General features: G+C 33.2%; 1 protein-coding gene across 1 annotated transcript; it reads left to right on the top strand.

Moving 5' to 3' along the window:
* The first annotated feature begins 11944 nt into the window (after nt 1–11944).
* Nucleotides 11945–12946, top strand: LOC145814498 (uncharacterized). Its single transcript, XM_082911328.1, has 2 exons — nt 11945–12271; nt 12362–12946. Exons 1-2 carry the CDS (start codon nt 11945–11947, stop codon nt 12944–12946), a joined length of 912 nt encoding a protein of 303 aa, XP_082767454.1.
* Nucleotides 12947–13346: the final 400 nt, after the last annotated feature.

Below are 13346 nucleotides of genomic sequence, written 5' to 3'. Positions count from 1 at the left end.
TTCAGAATTCAAACATCAAATCCAAACAACATAATCAACCAACAACAGCGATCAAGAGCAGAGAAAGGAAAATTCAAGAGACAATGTAAAATACCTTTGTTTTGGTGTTGAACGATGGGTCTTGAAACCACTGTTGGGAAATTAAAAAAATATTAAAAAAAATTTGAGTTATTGACATAGAATGGTAAAGCTAAAGAAACCTCAAGAAGGTCTATTAGTGTGTCCCCAATCTGGGAGTCCTTTGCATCATATATAGGACAATCAGTAGTGATGGGTCATCACTCATGTCCATCTGTGTGTGTCCATCTCTCACCTCACCCTTTGCCTTCTTCTATGCAAACATTTCAACTTTCATATTTGTAATCTCTCAATCTCCTCTTCTCTATATCTTTGCTACTTTCATCTTAGCCTTTCAAATGCCAACCACCAATCATATCATTCTCTGTAATAATTTATAGAGAAATAATCTTGTAATTTAAACATCTAATTGATTGTCTTTTGAGGTTTTAACTGTTCTTAAATCACCCATGCAAGATTATTATACATTTTTTGTGTGTGCATGGTTTGGTTCGTAACCAAGGAGGATACATCCCTTTAAACAATACCCAATCCCAAACCCCAAAACAAAAATCGCCCAGCTGCGACCACCATAGAATGAATTTTATACATTGGCAAAAGCAACTGGGGATCATTCCTTCAAAACCTACCTATATAAGAACAAATACCTCTAAACCATAAACCTACTTAACAAACCCAAATATTTAAAAAAAAGAAAAGAAAAAAAAAAAAAAGAGAGAGAGCATAACCATAGTGTTAAAAGAAAGCTATATGTCTTCGATCTCGCACAGTCTTCAAAAATCTTTTAAACCCAAACCATCTTCCTGAGCCTCCTATATAGTTGAAGCACCTATTCAACTAGTATGAATGGTTTGAAAGCAACCATATCTGTGACGCCCCGATTCTACACTATTGGTTGCAGTCAAGGGAGAGTCACTAATGAGTCCTATGGTCAATAACCAAGTAAGATCCCAGATCGCCGGATGAGTCAAATTAGCCTCCCTTCTAAGTCCAGCTTTCTTAGGCAACGCACTACCCTTTTGACAGATCTTAAAAGGTATTGACGCAAGGTCTCACAAGCAACGATAAGGTTCATGCATATACGTAGAATATAAATACATAACAACCACAAATATCCTTAATTCAAAAGCTTGTTCCATTACATTACATCCCAAAAGAAAATTTAAATCTTCACTGGAGTCTTACAAAATATCAAAGGAAATTTCTAACTTTCCTAAGATAGCTAAAAGTCTTCGAAGGTTTCAGGCTTGTCGTCTCTAGCTATAAGTTCATCTTCATCATCTGGCATGATACGTCGTGAGCTTTGAATGCCCAATAAACACACACACACCCCATCCCCTTTTTTCCCAGTCCAATACGCAATCACCAATATAACATCAAGCAGTAAAGCATGATACTCAACTAAATAAATAAAATGTTACAAGTTAGGTGTTAGTAAACTAGAAATCCTCCAAAGAGATTTCGTCCTCCCAACCACAAGAATCGGACGCGGATTATTCGGTATGTCCCCTATTTTGCTACTTTGTTGCAGAATTAACCTCAAATGCCTACCAACGGTTATATACCGCGTAGCGCCAACCGTAAGGCGTCAAAAGAGATGGTAACAATGGGCCTTGCCCAAATCCCTCCTCACACCAAACCACCTAAGGTCCGAATACAACCACTCCGTTCAAGGGTTCCGAAAACACTTGCGCAAGACTTAGCTTCCAAATAAGGAACGCATCCCAACAATCTATACATCACACATTATCATCTTTTCATTACTCCAGTGATCAAAATTCCAATACCATCCCAATTAAGTTTTTCGTTGAGTCAAATGTTTTAAATCAAGGTTAGACCAACTTAACAATATAATAATATCCACATAAGCATGCATCATTAAGATGAAGAAGATAAAAAACATAACCATAACACATATAATATCATGCCAAGATATGATCATAAGCTAATAAGCATTGTCATGAACACGGGAGTATAAAACATCCATGCACAACAGAATTTCCAGATTTAATATCACATAAGGATTAAAATGAAAGGACTATTTTAGAATTTTTACCGGACTCAGCCTACCTATGGTTCGTAGAGAATTTAATCTAGTTTCCAGAACATATTTCAGAAATGGGATAGCTTTTCTAGATTTTAAGTTATTTAGAAAACACTCCAGCGCTGTCCAGATTCGTCGATCGTTACGAAAATTTGATTTTCTTGCAAACCGCTCACTTTTTTTCAATGAAACCAATTTTAGTTGAAATATAACTCCTTAAGGAAGATTTTGACATAAAATAGAGGTCCAGAATAATTTATAAATTTTTCTAGAATTTTTGAAAGTGGGTTGCGAAAACAGATTCTAAGGTACAATGCCCAAAACAATAAGTTTTATGAGAAAAGGGATCCACTAAGGGAAAATTTTCGTCTCTATTGTGATAAAAACATGCTAAATAACTTATATTTAACTCAGAAAATTTTCTTGAAAGTATGCCTTTGGAAAGTTTGAGAGATTGGTATGAAAAAGATGGTTTTGTGCCGAAATGAGGGAAAATACAAGAGAGGTAGGATCAAGGCTCAACTCTTATCATTTTTAACACAAGTAACTCATCAATAACACATCTGAAAACATTATTTAGAACCTTTAAGAACATGTATTTGAAAAAGGAAAAATGAAAGAGAAAGTTGTGTTGTGGCTTACTTTGCTAAGCTTTGAACAAGGTGGCTCTCTTCTTCCTTCCTCTCCCTCTCAAGACTTCTCTCTTGCTCTCCTTCCTCTCCTCTAGGCCGAGTGTGTGTGTAAGTGTGTTGCTTGTGTTTGCCATGCTAGGGAGTGGTGATATTTATAGGCAAATTTTGGTGTAAAAGGATATAAAAGCCCACTAGTTGGAAATGGATGGGAAAGTTAGGATTTACTTGGAGTCTAATGGGATAGGAGTGATTAGGGAGCTTAATCATAGGATTAGGCAACATCTAGTTGATTCCTAGTTGAAATGAAACTAGCATTGGAAGCAACATCCTAGGTCTAGGGGTACTAGGTTTTTTTTGGATTTCTAGAATACCATGATTATAAATCTTGAAAATAGGCTTCTCACTTCTCCCTAGGGTGGCCAGCCATTGGGAAGGGTGATGGGACTATTTTTTTTTAATCAATTTAGGTACTAGGGGCACATTCCTCAATGTGTATATATATATATATAGATCTCAATTGATTGATGGTACTTATAGTATAAGGGTAAATGTACTAGTTTTTTGGGAAATTCTTGAATTTAAATAAAGAGTGAGGGCTTGGAATTAAATTCATGTATTGGAACCTTACTTATGTAGAATTAAATTAAATTAGGCTAAGGAACCTAATCCGGCTAGGATATTCCTGTTTTGATAAAAAAATAATAATAATAAATAAATAAATAAATAAATAAAAATCTAACCGACAAGGTTCGAAATAATTTAAGGAACTGAGGGGCTTTAAGAAAATAATGCAAACATTAGGGTTTTTAAAGTGAATACATTTTTCAGGGGCTTCACAATATCAACTTGAGGAGCTATGGGATTTCGAACATGGCAGTGCACACAAACCAAAATTTTACCAATACCAACACAGCCTTAACGAGGACAGCAGCAGCCCACTTTTAAAGGACCCACGAGCATAGCAACACAGATAGAACTCGTAAATATCATCAACATAAGGTTACACTATTGCAACAGCCAACATAAAGCATCAAAATTAGCTTCAGTAGAAAACAAAACCATATTCTTACATGTTACCTCACTCTATCTTACTCACTCACTATACACTACTTTTTTCTCCTGTCTAACTCTCTATGTCCTCATTTCTCACCCTTATTCTAACTCTACCAGCCCACTCTTTCTTTCTCACTTTTTTTTAAAAACTCTCCATAAGGTAAAATTCCAAACCAGCCCATGTTTACGTTTCATACCACATAACATCTAAACAGCTAATAGAACATCCCACAGAAGGAACAAACTGCCACTACCCTAGACTGCTATTTCAGCAGCAGCAAAAACAGAGTAGCAAGCAACAATCAGATTCCTGCAGAGGCAAACAGGCCCATGTTCACTAGCATCAGTCACTGCTAGGATCAATTCCTGTGTCATTCACTCTTTACCACTCTATATAGAAGTTCAAAAATACTAAAAAAAGCTTACAAAAGGGAAGTACTGTGTGTTGTACATGAAATCTTAAAAGTAATACAAAATATTATCAACCAACAAATCCAAACAACATAATCAACCAACAACAGCAATCAAGAGCAGAGAAAGGGAAATTCAAGTGACAATGTAAAATACCTTTGTTTTGGTGTTGTACGATGGGTCTTGAAGCCACTGCTGGGAAATTAAAAAACATTAAAAAAATTTGAGTTATTGACGTAGAATGGTAAAGCTAAATAAACCTCAAGAAGGTCTATTAGTGTGCCCCCAATCTGGGAGTCCTTTGCATCATATATAGGACAATCAGTAGTGATGGGTCATCACTTATGTCCATCTGTGTGTGTCCATCATATATATATATCAGTTTCTTGGTCATTCCCATCATAGGTATGAAAAATCAAATATCCAAGGTAGGTGTCATTCACAATTTAAAAGAAGATATCATAACAGACCAAGTACTGTGAGTGAATCTGTATTTTTACCCTAAGTAGTGAGTGAATATATCATAATTTAATATCTTATTTGATTTTGTCATAACATTAACATTACTAGCACTTAGAGCATTCAAGCACTGTTAATCAAACTCTCTATAGGAAAGGTAAGTGAATCTACATTTTCCCTCCAAATAATGTATCATTCACAATTTGAAAGAAGATATCATAATAGACCAAGTATTGTGAGTGAATCTACATTTTCCCCCCAAATAGTGATTGAATCTATCGTAATTTAATATCTTATATGATTCTATCATAACATAGACATTACAAACAATTAGAGTATTCATGCACTGTTGATCAAATTATCTATAGAAAAGGTTGTTTAATCATTTACTTGGCTTGTTATGATAGATTCACTCGCTATTTGACCAACAAAAAAGTTGAATTATATAAGTAACTGGTTTAACCAAAAGAAAATAAACTATTTTAATTGAGTCATTTTACAGAATATGGTATATGCACAAAGATACAAAATAAAAGAGCTTTACTGTACCAAAATAGGCAAAATACCCAGAATGAAATTCTCAAGTTTAGAGAGAAATGAGGAGATGAAGAGGGGCCAAACTAATTTGTAGAAAGAGTCCTCAAGAAACATTCAACAAAATTTCAAGTGGTATTTTGAACACAACAACGTGAGATTTTATTGGCAACAATGCACAGGAAAAAAAAAACACAAAAAAAAAAAAAACACAAAAAAAGGAAAATAAAAAAGAAACAGAATACAAACCCAAAAAAAGAAAGAGAAACCCAAACACATACATAATGAAAGATAGAGTTTAATAAACAAAAGCAACTTAATCTAGTCAAGGTCTTCAGTAGATGAATTTGATAATACCTTTTTAGATCTTCAGGGCTTTCCTAGAAATCATGAAGTTTCACTTGATTTCAAGCTAATTCAATCCCTTCATGCTTATCAAATTATCTAATACTACACAAACAAACAAACAAACAAAAATAAGGAAAAAGAATTCATTACATGAAATAGCAAGTTATTAAAAAGTATTAATTTTGCAATCTTAATTATATGTCAAAGTTTCCATAAATTTAGGACTTTTTGCAATCCTAAAAACAATGCTCACTTCCCATCATTTATCTTAGTGTTAAATGATTTTTATAATGAGAGGAGAAGTGGAAAAATGGAAGAATAAGAGGTATGCTCGTCCCTAAAGATACGATGCAAATAATTATTGAGATCAAAATGTAGTTGAATACAAATGTAATTTATCGAAAAACATACAAAAAACTAAGACATTGAGAAATAACAACCCCTAAGCATGGGTATATATATTGTTTTTAAAACACTTCCAATAATTTTCCTGGTATCACACATGCTACAGAACTCAATTAAAAATAGCAACCCCTAGGCACAGGTATATATATTTGTTGTTTAATAAAAAATATTCCATTTTTATTATTCATTCGTTACCAAATAATACCAGCCAAAGCTATTGTACATATATCAATACTTTACAATAAATAAAAAAAATTTACTAAACACCAAATGAAACACACTAGTCATGCTATGCAATCTAGAAAATCGAATTCAAAATTAAATAACAAACAATGCACATCAGCCAGTGCTCTGTAATACCAAAAAAATAAATTTAAAATAAATAATAAACAATGCACACCAACCAGTACTCTGCAATCTCAAAAAATAAAAAGAAAAATTAAAGTGAAACCTTATAGAACAAGAGATTCGAGACTTTCTAAACTTGAATATGAGACTGAAATTGTCTTAAACACCTGTCATTTGGAGAAAACATAAAATTTTATTAGAAAGACCACCTACTTTACTGTGTGGTACACCATTGATGTGTCACATAGAACTAATGTTGTACATACCATGATGGAGAGGCTTGAATAGTCAAAATTAGAGCGTCATAGTGTTGGTGACCAGTTCATACCCAAATCTTGCACATACCATGATGGAGAGGCTTGAATAGCAATTTCATTCACTTATAAAACTCAAAGCATTATGAGCTACTTGAAATACTTTTATTCAACAAATGGAATTAAAGTGCAATACTCACGACTTACATATGTCAAAATAGACAATAAAAGATAACATTCATTTGAATATTTTATCAGGCTTGGAATTGCATTCTTACTTTCTTTTAATGCTAATGCTGTGTTTGAATCATGAATTTGGATAGAGATTTTGAAAGGGAAAGAAAAATAGAGAAATAATTTAGTTTATATTCCATTCACATTTCACTCATTCTTTTCCTCTATCTTTTCATAATCCTATCAAAATCCACGATCCAAACACACTTACGAAGATTATACAACACATCCGTAACATAGACATTTTCATAAACATATCTTTTAAAAAGAAACATAAGCATAACTATGCCAATCTTAAGCAATGTTCCTACAGGAGAGGGGGAAAAAAAAAAAGAAAAGAAAAGAAAAAGGTCATATTAGCACCTCCACAATTCAATCCCACGGGAAATTGAAGTGTCAAAAATGATTATTGAGTAATATTTATTAAGATATAAAGCTCACAGGCATGGCTACTAATAGAAATTTTTTTTTATAAAAATTATAGAAAAAAAAGAAGCAAAAAATCATATGCATAAGGCAACCATTCCCTTTGGAATTATACCACCGGAATTTTTATTAACCCAAGAAAGACAAATTTAGTGATGTACTAAATTTATTGTTCAAGTGGCAGATAACATCAAATTTTATTACTAAAAATATAATTGAAATTACCTAATAGAATTTCCAATTAATTTAATCAAACTTATAATTAATGTAAACAAATATTAGCTAAACACACATACATGTTCCTCAAAGAGATAAAGAGAGAAAAAGAAAGTGAGAGGACCAAACATCAATCAATTGAAGACAAACCCATTACAAATATCTTCTGTTTATTCTCCACTACAAAAGTTTCTCTTTCTTTCTCCGATTCAAATCTTAAGAAAGCAAATGCAACATATCAGCCTATACCCATTTTTTATATAATAAGGATATGAAAACAAAACAGTAAATTTCATGAAACAGAGTACCCATGAATGGCACCTTAAACTTCACAAAAACATCAAAATAAACAAAACTCAGTAGAAATTATAACCCAATAAATATATATGAAATGAGAGGAGGTTAAATATGGGGTTTCATGAACCTGAGAAGAAAACAATTTATACACTAGACTATACATGAACCTGCTAAATGACACAAAATATCTATATAATAAGGGAGAAGGGTTTTTGAAAAATGTCTAATTTATCTTAGAAATACATTTTGATCAAATGGTTTAAATTGTCTTAACTCAACTTCAATGGTTGAGATGTCTTTATTCCCGGCCCAAATGCTCTTTGAGCATCAATGGTTGAAATCAATTATCATCAAGATCTAATGGTCAGAAAATCTCTCTCTCTCTCTCTCTCTCTCTCTCTCTCTCTCTCTCACTCCTCTCCATCACAGGTACTCATCTCCTCTCTCTCTCTGATTTCAATTTTTGAACTCTCTCTCTCTCTCTCTCTCTCTTCCTGCATCGAAATCCATCCCGTGCGACGACCACCGACCATCGCGACGCTGACGACCACCGACCACCTCTCCTCTGTGTGTCATCCTCTCTCGACGACACCACAGATCACCTCCTCTCCTCTCACCCTCCTCTTTCGTCTCTCTCCCCTTGCAAGGTAAACTAGAACTTCCAACTTTTGCAATTCATGATGTTTTTGTGGATTTGGTTGTAAAGTTACAATTCGTGATTTTTTTTGCTTGAATCTGAATATTTTTGTAGGTTTGTAAAGTTGAATCTGGATATTTTTGACATGTGGGTGTTTGGTTGGGTTGATTTTGAAATGAAATGAGTTTTCATTTTTGAAATAGATTTTGAATCTGGATATTTTCATTTTTAGAAGGTTTTGGGTCTGAAATGGGTTTCACTTGATATATATACATGTATAGTCTAGTGTATAAAATTCATGAAGGGTTGGAGATGTTCTTAGTAAAATGTTTAAGACCCTAAAATATTTTCTCTAAATTTACTACATAGCAGGGGTTGGGTCTTGGAGATGTTCTTGGTCTTGGTTGATTCCAAAACTAATCAACAACAACATATAATAGTACAAAGTAAATACTTACCAAATCTAAGTATATTTAGAAGTATCCAACGTTACTCAATAAATACTTACCAGATCTAAGTATGTAGAGATGTTCAAAGAATGTCTTACTTTCCCATGAAATGTCCATTAGGTCTTATTAGCACTTGAACCAACTCTCTCAACTTAGTGCTAATATGATTGAAGGGGAAATTCTATGGGGAAAATATGATTTAACTGGTCAAAATTAAACTATTTTGATGTATGTTTTCTCATTCTTGATTATCAGGTTATCCTTTATGTTTACTTAACTTTCATTAGCTATTAATGGATGCAGTTATATTGAATTTATTGATAGTATATTCTGTGTCATTTAGCAGGTTCATGTATAGTCCAGTGTATAAATTATTTTCTTCTCAAGTTCATGAAACCCCATATTTAACCTCCTCTCATCTCATATATATCTATTGGGTTATAATTTCTACTGGGTTTTGTTTATTTTGATGTTTTTGTGAAGTTTAAGGTGCCATTCATGGGTACTCTGTTTCATGAAATTTACTGTTTTGTTTTCATATCCTTATTATATAAAAAATGGGTATAGGCTGATATTTTGCATTTACTTTCCTAAGATTTGAATCGGAGAAAGAAAGAGAAACTTTTGTAGTGGAGAGTAAACAGAAGATATTTGTAATGGGTTTATCTTCAATTGATTGATGTTTGGTCCTCTCACTTTCTTTTTCTCTCTCTCTATCTCTTTGAGGAACATGTATGTGTGTTTAGCTAATATTTGTTTACATTAATTATAAGTCTGATTGAATTAGTTGAAAATTCTATTAGGTAGTTTCAATTATATTCTTAGTAATAAAATTTGATGTTATCTGCCACTTGAACAACAAATTTAGTATATCACTAAGGCTCTGTTTGGTTGTGAACTGAAATCAATTTTCAACACGTGGGCTCGCGTATGACGTTTGGATACGATGTTCAAAAATTGATTCCGCGTGTTAATTCAAATTACATTTTGAAAATCTGTTTGGTAGCAAATATCTCCCTTTCAACGTTTCTGCCTTGTTCATCATCTCCCAACTTTCACGTGAACCTCATCTACACCTGTCCTTCAGATTTATCACGGGCGGCTTCTCAGTGTTCAGATTCATCATGGATGAGTTTCAGAGAGTTTCAGAAGTCAGACTCATTTTATAAATAATGAATCTACCCAACCCGCTTCGTACTCGTATCATATTTCACAAATCAACTGAGTTACGATTTGTGCGTTGCGGACAATTCTTATTATGGGCAACCAAACAACGACGACTGCGAGGTGAAATTACTCACAAAATTATTTACATATTTTGTTATAGGGAAATTATTTGAGAAATTCATTCTAATTTTTTTTTTTCAGGTCAAATTTATCAAATTTATTGTCGAATTCGACGAGCAAACAGTGGCACGTTCAATCAGTATACACATTCCATCACCGGCGATAATTATTCAACTCCCACTAATCTGGTAAATAAATCCTTCATCCTTCATCTGTTATCTGAAAATGATTTCAAACGAGTCGATCAACTGTTTCAACTTTTTGTTCTTCAAGAATAGTGTAAATCATTCATCTGTTATGTATAAATGATTTTGGAGAAGTTGAAATCAGTTCGTAAATGGTTTATCAGAATTTGGTATGTCGTATTTTCCATTTCAGATCGGTTGTCATTTGAAATTATGAACGGTTTGAACCTTTCTTCTATCAAAGGTATAGTGGCAGTGCCTGGGACACCCGGCCGGTCGTCCCCCGGGTCATCCGGCTGGTCGACCGGCCGGTCGACCACCCGGTCTTCCCACCTCTCTTCCGGTTTTGTCTTCCACTTTCCATTCCTGAATGGTTTGAACCACCGGTCCTCCCTGAACTGTTTGAACCCACCAGCTTTTTTACTATTTTTTTTTCTTAATTTCAATTAACAACCAATACTGATTTGTTTTGAATTCAAATCAATATAACACAATGTTAAACACATTGTTAAACATTGAATGTTAACTGAATTTTTTTTGTAAAACATTGTTAACTGAATGTTAACATTGTGTTTTTTTTAATTCAGATTTTTTTTTTTACATTGTTAACAACCAATACTATTTTTTTTTTTATCTGATTGTTAATTAAAAAAAAAATTACTGATTTCTTTCCTACTATTTAAACACAATGTTAACTGAATTTTGAGGCTTTGAGAGCAAAGACACCCCAATGTTAACTGAATTTTGAGGCTTTGAGAGTAAAGACACCCCTAGCGCTGGCACACACGGTTAAAACCAGGGATAGCTACTGTTACATTACCATTTAGACATATATATGTCTATATTTATTTATTTATATGGTAAATAAGATTTATACAAAATATAGTAAAGTTTTTAATTTTTATAGCATTTCATTTTTTATTAATAATTTATCATTCATATGAATATGAATTAAAAATAATAATAATGTTATCTTTTTTACATCAAAATATTTTTTATTTTGATCTTATTAAAAGATAAGTCAATATACTTATGTTAAAATTAATTATATTTTTTCATAATTTTTCAACAAATTAGAATATTTATGTATGCATTTTCATTTTTTATTATTTTGAGTCATATTTTAATTTATAGAAATAAATAAATAAAATGTTCATACCATACTTTTGTTTTGATCGAGTTCATACCATACTTTACCCTCCTTTTCTTTCTATTGGCTGAAATTACATTTTGTAGAATTAAAAAAAAAAGGTTTAGCGAAATTTTTTTTATGCAAAACTTTTTTTGATAAAACAAAAAAATGTTTTTTCCATGACTACTAGCAAGGGGTCGTTTGGGACATAGGAAAAAAAGTTGGTTTTGGGTTTATAAAAGTCGATTTTTTTTTTTTTTATTTGTGGTTATATTTCTGCTATCTGAATGTTTTTTTTTTTTTGTGATTATATTTCTGCTATTTAAATTCAATTAATCTGCTACGTACTTTTTTCCTTAAAATAAAATAATTTGTTCTTTTTCCTTTATCTGTGTTCTCCTTCAAATCATTTTGCACTGTTATTGTTGTATATCCATCGCAGTGTTCTTTAAAATACTCTGTTCTGCTTGTATATTCATCCCAAACTAGTTTAAATATAATTTGTATATTTATAGATGGATGGAAATAATTCCGATGACAATGAGAACACCAAAATGTGGACGCCCAGAATTGAAATGAAATTAATAAATATGTTGAGAGATGAGGTTAGAAACAATCAAACAACCGGCCGTACTACTTCGTGGACAATTAGGCATTGGAATCATTATGCAAATCAGTTGCACAACATATATGGATTTCGGTATACAGGTGTTAAGGTGCGCCAAAAATATCAGCGCTTGAAAGCTGATTACCAGACATTCAAGCGACTCCAGGCACAGACTGGTCTGGGATGGGATCTTATTACAGGCACTGTTGTTGCACCCGATGAATTTTGGGATAAGGTTTTCCATTAATCTGTACTATTTTCTAATTTTATTTTAAACGTTTCATGATATACACAATGCTTAATTCTTGTTTTGTACTTGTTGTAGGCTAGCAGAAATGTGAAGAAGTTTAGGACAAAAGGGTTTGAATATTTTCAGGAAATGGCAGAAATTGTTGAAAATTGTTGTGCTACAGGGGCCCTGTCTCGTGCATCCACACAAGGACCCCTTGACTCAGAAGAAGAAGACGACATGTTAAATAAATTTTGGAACGCTGATGCTGGTGGGAGTAACGCTGTTGAGGCCATTCCTGTTGACTTATTCGGGGATGAGTATATAGATCCAGCAAAGGGCAAAAGTCACAAGAGAGGTCCTGCAACCAGCCAGACTGACAGTGGTCGTTCCAAAAAGTCACGGTCAAGTGGGTTTGATGATGTGTGTGCTGCTTTCACATCCTATGTACAAGCCAAAACAGGACATTCACGTGCACGAGAAAATGAGACTGAGGCTGTAAGTGCAGGTGGTGATGATTATTCCCTTTATGCATGTCAAGATGCATTGCTTGAGCTTGGGGACATACCACCGTTGCAGTACGTTAGGGCACTGACACTGTTCAAGGATAAGGAATGGCGAAGGTTTTTCATGCGCACTCCTACCCATTTGCGCCTAGCCTTGATCCTGGCTTTGCAGTGAACTGAGATTATCCCTGTTTTGCTTGTGTTAGCAAATCTTCTTGGCTGAACTGTTTGATCATTTCATTATCCCTGATTTGGTTTTAATTCTTATTTTTTTCATTCCATCATATCCTCTTTCCTTTTCTATGTTCGTATGTTTTTTTTTTTTTTTTTAACTTTTAAGTGTTTTCTGTTATATTAAAACTATGGAAGTTATTATAATATGACCATGTGTTAAATAAATTTTGTTATCCTCTGAATTTTACTGTTTCACCAATAACGCTAACTGTTACTGCATGAATAACATATTTTATAAGTATGCTTTTACTGTGATGTAGACAAAGGCATATGTCATCCGACAGAGAAAACAATACAATGGAGCTCTCATAAGAGGAGGATGAGGTTGTTGATGATTTTAT

This window comes from Camellia sinensis, unplaced genomic scaffold (genome assembly GCF_055761805.1).
Source record: "Camellia sinensis isolate YWXY unplaced genomic scaffold, ASM5576180v1 Unanchor11, whole genome shotgun sequence".
Classification (NCBI taxonomy): domain Eukaryota; kingdom Viridiplantae; phylum Streptophyta; class Magnoliopsida; order Ericales; family Theaceae; genus Camellia; species Camellia sinensis.
Note: the sequence above shows the minus strand (reverse complement) of the source record. Positions and strands in the feature narration are given on the sequence as shown.